Genomic DNA, 15264 nt, shown 5'->3' with positions numbered 1-15264 from the left:
CGGCTAGCCTCCTCAGGCATGTAAGCAGCTGGGAGCAATAGCCAGACTGCTATTGGCTATTTTAATATGAAATAGCCAATAGCAGACCGGCTATTGAAACCCCACCCACTGAGCAGAGGAGCGGATCTGAGAGAGAAAGTTGTCCCTCAGTTCCGCTCCTCTGCTCAGTGGGCAGGTGCAATAGCCAGCTTGCTATTGGGTTTTGCAATTTGAAATAGATGGGGGGGGGGGGCCCGGGGGGGGGGGGGGCGCCATGGGGGGATGAGTGGTCGTGGCTGCGCCCTAGGCAGCAGTGCGCCCTAGGCGGCCGCCTTGTTTGCCTAGTGGTAGCACCGGCCCTGACTAGGAGAGTATATAACAGGGGTGCCCACAATTTTTCGTCTGGAGATCTACTTTCCAAATGACGAGCTCAATGAGATCTACCAGCGAAAAAACACCTTTATTTAAAAAAACAAGCACAAATATTCAACCCTCAGCGATTTGTTGAGATTACTCATCTCCATAACATGGAAGAGGGTTCTGTAGCCCACATAGATAACTGGAAACAATGCTAACTGATAACAGCCATCACAGGCATACAGAGGGGTAGCACAGTTGGCCAAAGCTGCATACCTGCCCTACGAGAAGATGTACTCGTAGGAAGCTGGCGTCTGATGGACCATGCCAGAGCAGTCAATGCCAATGGGATATCTCCTCCGTAATCATTGCAATCCTTGTCAATGTCAATCGAAGGCCGAGTTGCACCTTGCCTAGAACCCCACTCAGTCTTCATCCACCTCTGAACAGGTTAAACAGGTAGCAGTGGAGGGACAGGAAAAACGACACTCAGCATGATTCCACTACGGCGTTTGTTTATTAATGCCAAGAGGTCGTACCATACAACGCGATAAATATTCAGCCCTCAGCGAAGCTATAAAACACAACCTCCTAAACAATGTTCCTCTCTTTGAATCCACCTATTAATTATTTACCTGACATGAGCTATTCCGCTAACTTGCTTTGCATTCATTTCTTCGCTGTTTACAATAGCGCAGGTTCCAGGCGATAGGCAGAGCCGGCCGGTGTAGCTCGGCTTTGCTAGAACGTTAATGCGGATGCACTTTGCAAGGTTCCCCTCGTTAGCTCACTTTTTACCCTCTGGAATGAAAACATTTGAGTTGAAGCAAGAAATAAAACATAAAGCAAACAGAAAACATTGGAAGAAAAAAAGTAAAGGACCTCCCACGCGGTCCTGTTGATTTTTGCCATTGAGTGTTGGGTCCCTTCTCTCCTTTAACAGGCATGGGGTGACATTACGGAGGTTGTGCTCTCCCGCTTAGATAAATATACCATCACTTGCACTTCTCATTCCAGATGGGCAAGGCCAAGAAGATGTAGCCCTGATACCCCAAGGCCTGGTCTGTCAACTCTGGCCCATCCATCAGAGTGCCACCCTTACATTGCCCTACAGTGTTCCCATTAGAGTGCCCTCTTACATTGCTTGTCCCCATAAGACTGCCCCATTACATTGCCCCACAGTGTTCCCATCAGAGTGCCCCCTTACATTGCTTGTCCCCATAAGACTGCCCCATTACATTGCCCCACAGTGTTCCCATCAGAGTGCCTCCTTACATTGTTCCCCATCAGGGTGCCCCCTTACATTGTTTGTCCCCATCAGAGTGCCCTGTTACATTTCCCCACAGTGTTCCCATCAGAGTGCCCCCTTACATCCTTACATTGCTTGTCCCCATCAGAGTGCCACCTTATATTGCCCCACAGTGTTCCCATCGGAGTGCCCCCTTACACTGGTTGTCCCCATCAGAGTGCCCCATTACATTGTGTCCCCATCAGAGTGCCGCTTAACTGTCCTCACATGTACCTTTGGGGTACCTTAGCTGGGAAGTGAAGTCAGCAGACACAGCCAGGAGTTGGAGCCACTTGGCTCTCAGGGGGTGGAGCTAGGAGGAGCCAAGAGGCCGGGAGGTAAAGAGGGCTATGGGTGACTGAAGAGGATGGTCGATGCTTCCGTCCTCTTCACTGCTCAGTGGGACACTGGCTGTCACTGGACTGATGTATCCAGACTGCGGTCTGCCATTTTTGGACCCCTGTTTTTAAGAATGCCCTCCTGCACAGTACAGTATAGAATTTGAGATCCTTAGATTTTGTTTTTGCTTCACTTTCAATTTTTTTTTTTTAGGGAGGTGAGGGTGGGAAAGGGAACTTACATTTTTATGCAATGTCCAGTTTATGTAATCAATAAGAATCCTCTAACAACCATCTGACAATACATGTTCTGGAAGTTTCTGGATAGCATAGATAATTCTTAAATATCTTTTGCAGAGCCATTCTTCCTGTGTGACTGGTGCCAAAAAAGAATGTTAGAAATATTTTCTTTCCAGGTTGAGTGTAATATCAGGAAAATACCACATTATGGCCACTAGATGGAGCTGAAGAGCATGGGAAACAAATGCTTCTTTCCTAAGCTCCTCAGCTCCATCTAGTGGCCATAATGTGGTATTTTACAGATATTATTTTGACCTGAAAAGAATATATACTAATAACATTTGTTTTTGCCTCCATTCTCACAGAACAAATATACATGCAGCTCTGCATGACACAACTTTTTTGAAAAACAAATACACCCTTAAGTGATGGGAAATAGCCAGAGAGTGGAGAAGGTTTTAGACGTATTGCTTTACCTGCCAAAGGTTTTTAATGTTATTCAGCTGCTGTAGTAATTCACAAGCCTTCAAGTGACTGCAAAGCCAAGATCAATTTGCTATTCCCTTGTTCAGCTTTACCGCTTCATGGGTGACCTTCCTGTTCACTGGACTGAAGTCGTGATGCTGATTCATTATCCAGGAAACAGGCCAGAGGAGGTGACATATAAAACCGCATAGCTGAGCCTGATAGAGTGTCACCTGCCCTGCAATATAATATGTGAATCATATGACCTGGGAATGCTTGGACGGGTTAGAAAGTTCATATACAGTATATGTATTCCAGCTGTGTATTTTTTCTGTTTGCCTGGAGCTCCTCCTGAAAGCAATTTACTAACTTGCCACTTGTATGTGAAGCTGGGGCATTGCTAGACCCTGGGATCCTGGACATGTGCCCTGGGTCCTCCATTGAGTGCAACAGGTCCCCTTTGCAATGATTGTCGTGGTCATCCCAAGAATGATCCTCAAGATCAGGTGCAGCCAAACATCCGCACTCCAGCTGTGGTTAAACTACAAATCCCACAAAGCATTGCAAGATGGCCACAGGCAGGGCTGTCCCTACTATTTGTGCTACCTGAGGCAGTAGAATTGGGGGTGGAGGGTTAGGGGTAGGCTTGTGGTTCGGGGTGCATTGCGTTGGATGCGGTGGGAAGGGCGGAAACAGCTTTGTAGAATCATTCTGTGAGCGGCTCTCTGTTCGGTTAACTGACGACACTGGTTGCCTGGATCTCGGTGAGATGCCAGACAGAGCATCCCACTCAGCTTCCTGGTAAGCGATGACGTCAGTTAGCTGGGTAAGAAGTTGGACCGGAGCGGCACAGGTTGCTAAGAGCTCTTAGCATCCTGGGGCGCTGTGGCTGTTCCTCTGCAAGTTTATTTTGGGTGTCTTTCTGGGTGCCATATTTCTCTAGCCTGGGGTTGCTGTATAGGTGCCCAGGGGGGGTTGAGTTCATGCAGGACTAAGAATACCTCTAAAAAGTACAGTGCAGTACATCTCCAGGTGCTTGCATGTTGGTTCAGTATTATTCTTCACATGGCATGCCAGAACCATTTGTAATGCACATTTTGATCTCCCCTAGGAAGGCAGTGCTTGGCCTTTCCTTTCAACCTGATGTGCTTCCCTATAGGCCCATCATTGGGATAGACAGTCTCAATTATGAACAGTGAGGCTCAGGAGGAGGTGAGACCAAGTAATGACTTCCTAGATGAATCTGGGGTCTGAGCTACAGAGAGGCCTATGTTTTGGGGATTTCAGAACACTGAACCAATGTGAGGCCAAGCAATGACTTCCTAGATAAATATAAGGTTTGAGATATGGAGAAGCCTATGTTTTGGGGTTCTCAAATACTATTAAAGAATGCTGAACCAATGTGAGCCCAAGTAATGACTTCCTAGATGCATCTGAGGTATGAAAGATGGTGAAGCCTATGTTTTGGGGTTCTTAAAGTGCTCCAAAGAACACTGAACCAATGTGAGGCCAAGTAATGACTTCCTAGATGCATCTGAGGTATGAAAGATGGTGAAGCCTATGTTTTGGGGTTCTTAAAGTGCTCCAAAGAACACTGAACCAATGTGAGGCCAAGTAATGACTTCCTAGATGCATCTGAGGTTCGAGTTGTAGAGCAACCTATGTTTTAGGCTTCTCAAAGTGCTCTAAAAGAATGCGCAAGCAATGTGTGGCCAAGCAATGACTTCTTATGCGAATCTGAGGTATGAAAGATGGAGAAGCCTATGTTTTGGGGTTCTCAAAATGCTCCAAAGAACACTGAACCAATGTGAGGCCAAGTAATGACTTCCTAGACACATTTGAGGCTCGATTTGTAGAGCAACCTATGTTTTAGGGTTCCCAAAGTGCTCTAAAAGAACTCGTAAGCAATGTGAGGCCAGGTAATGACTTCCTAGAGGCATCTGAGGTTCGAGTTGTAAAGCAACCTATGTTTTAGGATTCCCAAAGTGCTCTAAAAGAATGTATAAGCAATGTGCGGCCAAGCAATGACTTCCTATGTAAATCTGAGGTATGAAAGATGAAGAAGCCTATGTTTTGGGGTTCTCAAAGTGCTCCAAAAGAACACTGAACCAATGTTCGGCCAAGTAAGGACTTCCTAGATGCACCTGAGGTATGAAAGATGGAGAAGCCTATGTTTTGGGGTTCTTAAAGTGCTTCTAAAGAACACTGAACCAATGTGAGGCCAAGCAATGTCTTTCTAGATGCATCTGAGGTTCGAGTTGTAGAGAAACCTATGTTTTAGGGTTCTTAACGCACTATGAACGAAGAACTGATATGAAGGCTCTTGGAGGTTATTCCATCCAAACCACACGTTGGTAACTTATTTGTCAACACAGGTACAGTTCAGATAGTAACTTTTATTGAATGATTAGTTATATTTTCATTGTTTCTTTCCATAGGGAGAATAACTTCATTAAAGATTTCCCACAGCTGGCAGATGGACTACTTGTCATCCCACTCCCTGTAGAGGAACAGTGCAGAGGTGTCCTCTCGGAGCCAAGACCTGACATATTACTTCTTACAGGTAGCTGAAGTGTTCGTAAACCCACCTTTACTAAAATGCACCTAGGAGAATACCTATAAAAGTTGATATGAGTAACAGCATTTTAATCACTTTGTGATCCACTCAACTTCTGAGGTCTCTGTGCTCTTCCTGTAGTTCAGCGACAATGCTAATCACAGGCTAGCAATGCTATGCTAGCCTTCATAGCTTCTTCTCTGTTCTTCTGCTGTCCGGCCTCCATGTGGTTGAATTGCTATGGTAGTTGGAAAAGGGCAGAAGACTTTAGGTCTGGGGAAACTGGTAGTGGTGATCTGCTGCCTGCCCATGGCCCTGACCCTTCAGAAATGTGCAAAGGAATGTATCGGTCGTACGACCATTAAAGTAGTGTGCAAGAAAGGTATCTGAAAGCTTGGTTGGTGGGTGCATGCGGAAAGTAGGGGCCTTCACTACACCCTGCCTGCCTAGGATGGACAGAGTTCACATATACTCTCTAGGGATGTCTTGATACCACTTTTTTAAGACCAAGTACAAGTACTTTCTGATACCAATTACCAAAACTTTTTCTTAAAGGGACATGTGACATTTTTTTTCTAAAACAATACAGACTGATGATTTTATGGCAGTTTTTCAACAGGGCTAAATACAGATGTCCCCAGAACTGAATACATGTCCCCACAGCAGAACACATGTCCCTAAGGCAGAATAGTATTCTGCTTTGGGGACATGTATTCTGAGAATCCACATCCAGACCATCTCCATCGACCATCCGGTCAACTATCTTCGCAGTTGGGCCCCCCAACCTTCATCCATCTCCCGCCCCAGTCCTCCATTGTCAGTGAGCGGCGGGAACCCCCAGCATCCAGCCCTGGGGCTGCACCGCCGGTAGTACCGCTCCCCGGGATGTCCAGGCACTGCCATGAACAGCTATCTGCAGGTCCCCAGTAGGCTCCCGAGGTCCCCACAAGCCCTGGAACTTGGACAGCTGCGGCTGTTAAAAAATTTAAAGGGCCGGTATCGGCATTAAGAAATGGAGCATTTTCACGAGTACAAGTACCCTTTTTCCCTGAAAATAAGACCTACCCCGAAAATAAGACCTAGTACTATTTTTGGGAATTACTAAAATATAAGACCTACCCCGAAAATAAGACCTAGTTGTGACCATTGCCAGGGCTGGTGGTGGCATAAGGGGGAACCTGAAGAGCCGCGTGAGAGAATGAGCGGTGCCAATGAAGCCAGCACTAGAGGAAGTGAGGCAGCAAAAAAAAAAAAAATATGATTACACAGCAATTATAAAACACAATGCTACTGCAGTGCGGCAAAGAGCGCAGACATTTCACTGGTCTCTGGTGATGAGTCTGGTTAGAGTAGGCACTGGGACAGTTCTATAAAGCTCCTTTCCAGAAGATGTTTACAGGACAAGGGGTCCAGGAATTCTCCAGCAACCTAAAGTAACAACAATGTCCTAGTTTTTCAACTATGCCCCATTGAAATCCCAAGCAGCGCATGTCCCTGGTTGGAAACCTGTAGTTGAGGAGGCTTACCTTGCATCTCGTGTCCCTCACCCCTGAAGATGGGAACAGAGGATGAGTGACAGTGAATAGCACGCGTGCCAAGCGTGGTGCAGACACTGTGCTGGGATGAAAGTCCAGAATCGGGAACAGGCGCAGGTCCAACAGAGCCAAGGTCAAGACAAGTGAGCAACAGGGTATCGGAGCAGGAGACAGGAGCGTGGTCAATGGAAGCCAAGGGGTCAAAGCCAGACGGGCAGCGAGGTACAAAACAGAAGGCAGGAGCATGTCCAGTAAACAGGTTGAGGTTGGGAGGGAGACAGCAATCAGGGGGGGTCAGGATGATGCGGAGACTCTGCTGGGATGAAAATCCAGAATCAGGAACAGGTGCAGGTCAAACGGAGCCGAGGCCCAGCCGAGCGGGCAGCCGGGTACCGGAGCCGAGGCCAAGCCGAGCAGGCAGCGAGGTACCGGAGCAGGGGACAGGAGCGTGGTCAATGGAAGCCAAGGAGTCAAAGCCAACCGGGCCGCGAGGTACAAAACAGAAGGCAGAATCAAGTCCAGTAAACAGGCCGAGAGGCAGGCAGCAATCAGGGGTGGTCAGGAACATTCCGGGTCAAGCACAGGAAGCAGGCATTCAGGACAAAATCACTGGCACACAAGGAACTTCCTGAAGACCATCCAGCAACTAAGGATATGGTAAGCTCATTTAAATAGGCCAATCCATTAGAGGGAGAAGCATCCCTTCCTGTGCGACGGACGTGCGTACGTTTCCGTGTGCACGTCCCGTTGTGCACACATGCGCACAAGAGCATGTTTCCCAGTCACACGAAAAATGGGACCATGCGCATGCGCAGAAGCAGTCATTACAGCGTGGTTACAGCATGGTTGCTTCTACCCAGTTATCCCTGCTGGCCTACAGAGCCCCTCCACATGTGTTATAAAGATGAGGAGAGCTGGAGTTGTAGTCCAGCAGAGGAGAAATGGGCGGGGCTGGCAACACTACTTGAGATTTCAGTGCAGCAGAGGCAATGTTATCGGCTGACTAAAGAATTTCCATTCAATAAAATATATATATATTTTTTTTAAATGTTGAATTAATTCGATAAAGCACGTAACATTTTTATACTGTTTTTATGTCATTTTATTAAAACGTGTTTTAAGCTACTTAAAGTTTATTTTGCGTCATTTTTCGGGCTATGAGATTATATTTAGCCTTTGAGAAAAGGAGAAGCGGTGAAACGTTATTACCTGGTTATAATATGAAAAGGAGGAATTATGGAGAACCCAACTGATTATCTCAGGAGAGCTCCACCCTGGAGTCAGTGTGGAGGCCAGTGCAGCAGGGAGCTGCGGGTTTGTGAACCATATTGAGAGGATTGGCATGTTATTGCCGTTGTCTGGAGGGACCAGACAGTGGTCCTAAAGATTGAGGCCGGAGCAGCAGTGCTGCAAGAGAGACTTATGAAAAGACTGGGACACCTTGAGTGTACGGGACAACTCGAGGATTGGAGAGCCCTTATCTGTTATATGCTACAGCAAGCTATTTATGTTGGATTTCGTGTTATCTACTGTTTTGAAAGCAAATAAACTGCATTTTACTTGCACCTCCGGTCTACAGTGGAGTGTCCTTGTTAGAATATATATATATCTTTAATATACAATACATACACTATATTGCCAAAAGTATTGGGACGCCTTTACACGCACATGAACTTTAATGGCCTCCCAGTCTTAGTCCGTAGGGTTCAGTATTGTGTTGGCTCCGCCCTTTGCCGCTTATAACAGCTTCAACTCTTCTGGGAAGGCGTCCAAAAGGTTTAGGAGTGCTCCTATGCATCCAAAGGAGAGCAGAGACCTTTGGATGCTCTGTTATATATTTACACTTTAATATGTCAATTAAAATAGGACTACGGTCACATTGCTTTCATTCACCACCCCCCTCCCCTCCTCTCTTCTCTTCTCTCTATTATTAGGTGAAGTGCGGTATAACGAAGCCATGGGATATCCTGTAGTCCAGCAATGGAGGGTGCGGAGTAACTTGTACAAAGTCAAACTCAATTCAATATCACTGTCCGCAGGTCGGTTGTTTTCTGTATTGTCCTATTTTATTGTTACTTTTTAGACCTGAACTCCGGCCATATATAAAACGGCCAAATTCATGCAGCTCTGTATTCATCAATAAGTGATCATTATTAATAAATACAGCCAGCGTACCTTATTTTGACTTGGGTATGCTACCCAAGTGCATGTGGGTACACTATCCAAGTGCATATGGGTACGCTACCCAAGTGCATGTGGGTACACTACCCTTGACAATGCATTGCCTTGCAATACAGTGCATTGAAAGAGCATTGCATACTCTTGCAATGCACTGTACTTAGACACTCAGAGTGGAAGCGGTCATGTGTGCTGCAGGCAAATGTGTCAACAAATGTGTCAACAAAGAACATGCTGATAGAAGGAGGGAGCACAGTGAGCAGAGGGAAGAGTTCATCAGTGTGATGCTGCTCTTTCAATGGTCACGAGGTTGGTTGTAGAGAGAGGACTCTACTGTGCTCCTTAGCTATAATTGGTGTCATCTGCCTGGCTGTGCTGTGTGGCAGAGCTTTGTAAATCCCCTTGGACTGGATGGACAGGAATACATATCCTTTGGCAGGTGAAACAACTCTCCCATATGTATGCTATCTGTGCAATCAGCCGTTTTCCTGGAGTTCAGCTCAGACACACCATATTCATACTTGTCAACACGGATCAACGTAAGTATGCATCGGTAGAGGGGGAGGGTGGGTTGGTTTAGGTCAGGGCAAAGGGGAAAAAAGGATAAGTGCACATGTCCCCTTTGCCCTGACCTAAACCAACCCACCCTCCCCCTCCACCAATGCATACTTACCTAGGTCCAACGGCATTAGCCCTGGTGTTTCTGCCGCACTGGCTGTTCCTGTGCATTATAGCCCCATCAATTGCTATAGGCATTTGTCCGGTATCTCCATCTCCATGCCCCCCAGAGCCCCTTAGAAACCAATGTGCTGTAATGCACAGACATGGCCAGGAGAGTGAGATTGGTGTCTGTGGGTGTAAAGGAAGAGTGAAAGTACGGCCAGCATATCAAAGTAAGTATGCATCTGTAGAGGGTGGTTTAGGCCAGGACACAGGGCCAAAAAAGGTGAAATTTCCAAACTTTCTAGGCACTGTCCTCTGGTCTTTAGATCCATGAACAGTCTAAGGAAGTATGACAATGAATTACAGACATAATTTGTTATATCGGTTTTTGGTTTATACACTGTTTGTGAAAATGTTTGTGGACACCTGGCCACCACACTTATATTAGATTGTTGAAGATCCCTTTCCGAAACCATGGGCAATAATATGGAGTTGGTCCCCCTTTGCTGATCTAACAGGCTCCACTTTTCTGGAAAAGGTTTCCACTAGATTGTGGAAAGTGTCTGTGGGAATGTGTGCTTATTGAGACAAAAGAACATCTTGGAGGTCAGGTACTGATGCCGGATGAGATCTGGATCACAATTATCTCTCCATTTCATCCCAAAGGTGTTCAGTAGGGTTGAGGTCAGGTACTGATGTTGGATGAGAAGACCTGGTTCAAAACTGACCTTTCAATTCGTCCCAAAGGTGCTCAGTAGGGTTGAGGTCAAGACTCTGTGCAGACCACTCAAGTTCTTTCACACATCAAAGCATGTCTTTATGGATCTGACATTGGTCATCTTCTAAACCATTGTCACAAGGTTGCAAGTAGACATGTGCGATTCATTTCGTTCCGAATCGAAATTCGGACGAATTTTTGGAAATTCGGACATTCAGATGTATCCGAATTCCAGACATAACGAATGCAAACGAATCCGAATTTCCATTTCCGAAATTCGGTAGCGGTAGTTCGAACGTTCGTTTCGTTTTCGTTTAGTTTCTTATTCGTTTCGTTCGTTGGAGCAAAGTGACATTAGAGAAGGAGAAAAATATTTTTCCCCCTCAAATGTCACGAACGAACGAAACGAATAAGAAACGAAAACGAAACGAACGTTCGACCTACCGCTACCGAATTTCGTCCGAATCCGAATTCCGAATCCGAATTGACTTTCACACCCGAATCCCGAAAAACGAAATAACACAAATCCGAATTTGAAACGAAACTAAACAAATTTTTTGGCAGTGCACATGTCTAGTTGCAAGCACTCAACTACCAGATGAATGTAGGCTGTTGCCGTAGCAGTAAATACAGTATGTTTGTGAAGGGGGGGGTGGGGGAGAAGGCACCATATTAATTGCACATGTTTTTGGAATGGGATGTCCAACAAGCTCATATACTGTAAGTGTGCTGATCAAGTGTACTCTAACATTTGGCCATTAGCCTATTATTATGCAAAATGCTGTACAGCACTAAACCAGAATGTTGCCCTTGATGTCTAATTTGATATGGTTGAGGATCACTCATAATCATATGCACGGCTAATAGAATAATAGATACCTTTGCAGGGAAATGACTGCATACGCATTTCTTTTTACAGGGTTTGCCAATGTTCTGAAGGTCATAAGTTCTCACAGTAGTCGGGAAGAGCTGCAGAGCATACTCCAAACATATGGCACGCATTATATTTCGGAGGCACTCTACGGTTCAGAGCTCACCTGTACCATCCGATTCCCAAGCAAGAAAGTCCAGCAACAACTTTGGCTGCAGTACCAAAAGGGTAGGAAACCTCTTACAGGTCCTATAGGCTTAACTCTGGGCATTAAAAAAAAAACAATTTCAATATTTAAATACTTTTCTGGGCTTGTTTTTTTACACAGTACATGGTGGTTGACTTCAAAAAAAGAAAGCCACACCTCCTTCACATCCTTTTTTTCCCCCATCTTTTAAAAAGCCACTTGGATACATACTCAGCAAGCCAAAACACTTTGTTCTCCTTCTCTTATGTTTTTCACCCCAACAGGGACTTGGTCATATACTAGCCCCTATGACTATGCCCTTTCAAACAAGTTGAAGGAGATGGAGCACGATTGGTGGAGAGCTCATGGCTTTGGCTTGCTGTGCATGTATCCAAGTGATTGCTGTGCATGTATCCAAGTGGCAATAAAGCCTTTTGAAGTATTGAAGAATAAAAGGATGTGAGGGCAGTGTGGCTCTCTTTATTTGAATTCAGAATCAGGGAAGAATGGGCCCCATTGAGGTGGCACCTGCAGTTGGTAAGCTGAGCAGAAGACCGCCTGACGCGATATCCTTTGTATGTATTTAAATTAATATACCGTATTTGCCGGCGTATAAGGCGACTGGATGTATAAGACGGCCCCCGACTTTTCCACCTAAAACATAGGTTTTGGGCTATACTTGTCATATAAGACTACCCCACTTCCGAGGAAACACCATTTAAAAACATCATGGATGGATGTGCGGTAATACTGTATGTACGGTAGCTTCGGCTACATACAATATACCACGCTGAGCCAATCACGGCGAGCAATGTATTCTATTAATGAATACAAAGCCTGCTTGGATTGGCAGAGGTTGTGTACATCGCTCGCCCTAATCGGCTCAGCGCGGTTTACTGTATGTAGCCGAAGCTACCGCACATGCAGTATTACCGCACATCCAGCGGGCTGACAGATTACGGATTTTCGTTTTGGGCCACTTTGGCCCAAACAAACTAAAGGTATACGTTGTATACCCGGCGTATAAGACGACCTCCGATTTTCAGGGGATGTTTTTAAGTATAAAAAGTAGTCTTATACGCCAGCAAATACAGTATGTGGGTTGTTTTAAAACTTGTGCCAGGGTTTCCAAGAGTTAAACATTTCTTTGAAGGACTTTATATACTGTTCTTGTATATTTTTCCATGTCAAGAATGTATTCAAGTTACTGATAGGTCCCCTTTCAGAACCACCATATGGAACCAGCCATACAGGTATGCTGCTGTGAAGTCTGCATGCTTCTGGTTGGGATCCCAGATTACTTTCTTCTGGGTCTTCCATTATTGTGAGTTCCTACGGAGATCTGTAAGGATGCATTTTTTTTGTTACCTCTTTCTACTTTGTGGGACCTTGTGGATTCAGCATGGAGTTTGATATCCAATATTGCTTAGATGAGTCAATACTAGATGGCCCACTCTGTCGTCCATACAGCCTTTCAAGCTGTACTACTGAGTAAATCTGGATATGGTGGGTCACAAAGCTTATGAGGGGTGTTTGTGATTTGCTACAATGTAACTGGAATCTATAATCTGGTTATCTATCTTAAGGTGATTGCTGTTGATCTTGATTATTGGTATTCGCTTGAAATTTTTGGAGGCTTATTGTAATGAACATATATATATATATATATATATATATATTTATCCTTTGCCATCTAGTTAAATATAACACTGAAACTATTTATATTACAGGAGATATCCGTAATTTTGGTTACTTGCTATAGGTGTGGTTTTAGATTAAAGACCTAGTCCAGGAGACAGAAACTGGGAGAATGTTACATGAAAAGGCTAAAGATCATTGGCATTACATCCCCTTTACCAATTAATGATTCCACTACCAATACTGGCTAGTGAGACCCAAAGTGCTACATAAAAACACCAAAGGGTTGCATGTGGCACTTGGGCCCCGCGTTGGGCGCCATAGTCCTAGGAGTCCAACCACAAGTCTTAATAGTTGGGAACAATTAAAGCAGCTCTGTAAAGGAAATTTATAAAATGAGAAGGTAAAGACTCCTCGGGGCCCAGCAAAGGTCCACAGACAGAGGGTCCTTACCTCTGTGTAAGATCTGACCATACCAACCTAAAACATACATGAGTCTTTTTCTCTTCACATTTCCAGGCAAACAGGACAGCAAAGGAAATGTAATTAAAGAGAGTGGGAAGGGTGGCACTTTATTGAACCCATTGCTTTATTCTGCAAAAGCAAAGCACTTGTTCACTTTATGCTTTGCCCTGAATATTGGTTTTATTGTAGATTCTGCCATTTAATCTGTGCCTGTTAATTTTTCATCGTGTAAATTCTAACCACCAGTCATGGCCCCTCCGTGAGGGAGGAAAGCCAAAGAAGCCCGTGATTGGATGAAATGGATCAGTGGTGGTGGACCTTGGACGGGACACCAGTGATATGGTACAAGCTTCAATAAACTATCCCCGTGGAATCCGGTGTGCGGCCAGCTTTTCTTCTGCCACTGTTGTATGGGCACCAGTCATGGCTACTCCCTCTGCACGGCATTATCACTCCAGTTATATATGTGAGTTTGCTTATATGATGGTCCTGAGTAGGGATGCACCGACACCGTTTTTTCGGTATCGAGTACGAGTACCGATGTTTTAGTACTCAACCATGCCGGTACTTCCTCTAACATGGAGCCGGCTTCCCTGGCAATCAGGAAACCGTGCTTTTTGGCTGGCTCGATGCTGATTGGCCAGTTTCTTGGCCAATCAGCATGGAGCCAACTTCTCGGCCAATCAGGAAGCCAGGAGGTAGGTTTTCCCCTGCCAAGCGCTAGAACCCCTGCATGCCCTATCACCCAGTATAAGATAAGATGAGAGGAGAGTGCACACTTATCACAGCATCAGTCGAGTTTGGATCCTCCACTCCACTTTCCTCCACTTCTGCTAGTCTGATGCGTCGATTGTGTGACATCGCTGCAGATCTGCCACCTGCTCCTTGTAAAGATGCAGAACAGTGTGGCGCCAGCTTCCCTGCCAATCAGGAAGCCGGGTGGCGGGTCATCAGCTTCCAGCCAAACAGCATTGAGCTGGCCGGCTGCATGCTGTTTGGCCAGTTCAACGCTGATTGGCTGGAAAGCCAGCTTCCTGGCCAATCATCAGCTTCCAGCCAAACAGCATTGAGCTGCATGCTGTTTGGCCAGTTCAACGCTGATTGGCTGGAAAGCCAGCTTCCTGGCCAATTAGCATGGAGCCGGCCAAACAGCATAAAACCAGCTTCCCAGCCAATCAGGAAACCAGGTGGCGAGTCATTATCCCCCACCCGGCTTCCTGATTGGCCAGGAAGCCAGCTCCATGTTCCCTCGCGGCACTGCCAGTCAGAGGAAATTTCCATCTGACTGGAAGTTCCGATATCGGAGGTAAGTATCGGAGTACTCGCCCAAATACTCGGTATTGGCACTGATACTAGTGTCTGTATCTGTGCATCCCTAGTCCTGAGGAAGCAGCCAAGACAGTGCTTAAATCATATTGAACCTTCTGTATTTAGGACTGTGATGCAATAATGCTGCATTACATGCTCCTCTTTTAGGTTATTCTTTTTTTTTTTTTGCTATGTACCCTGTAATGTCAGCACATTGGAGAGTCGGGACGCTGCTCTCAAACTCAACACAGTGTCTTGGTTCTCCAGTGATCCGACGTGCCTCCTGCACACCACTCCAATCAACTGCACTGCCCAGGGAGCATGAGTATTGTTGATTGTAGCAGTGTGCAGGTCAGCTTCGGGTGACTGGAGATTCAGGCCACCACGTTATGTGAGAGCAGTGGTCCGACTCTCCAATGTACAGGATATTTTAACCCAAGCTGCAGTTTTTAGCATTATACTGTGTATATATATATA

The 15264-nt window shown here is 45.7% G+C and overlaps 1 protein-coding gene across 1 annotated transcript in view; it reads left to right on the top strand.

Annotated features, from left to right (window-relative positions):
* ASTN2 (astrotactin 2) overlaps positions 1-15264 on the top strand; it is a 153019-nt gene that overhangs the window by 88648 nt on the left and 49107 nt on the right. The window contains exons 10-12 of the mRNA XM_018577002.1: positions 5106-5230; positions 8694-8798; positions 11238-11417. Of these exons, the coding sequence (XP_018432504.1) occupies positions 5106-5230; positions 8694-8798; positions 11238-11417 (410 nt within the window). The remainder of the gene's footprint in view (positions 1-5105; positions 5231-8693; positions 8799-11237; positions 11418-15264) is intronic.

The sequence above is a fragment of the Nanorana parkeri genome, unplaced genomic scaffold (assembly GCF_000935625.1).
Source record: "Nanorana parkeri isolate BGI_ZX_2015 unplaced genomic scaffold, ASM93562v1 scaffold81, whole genome shotgun sequence".
NCBI lineage: Eukaryota > Metazoa > Chordata > Amphibia > Anura > Dicroglossidae > Nanorana > Nanorana parkeri.
Note: the sequence above shows the minus strand (reverse complement) of the source record. Positions and strands in the feature narration are given on the sequence as shown.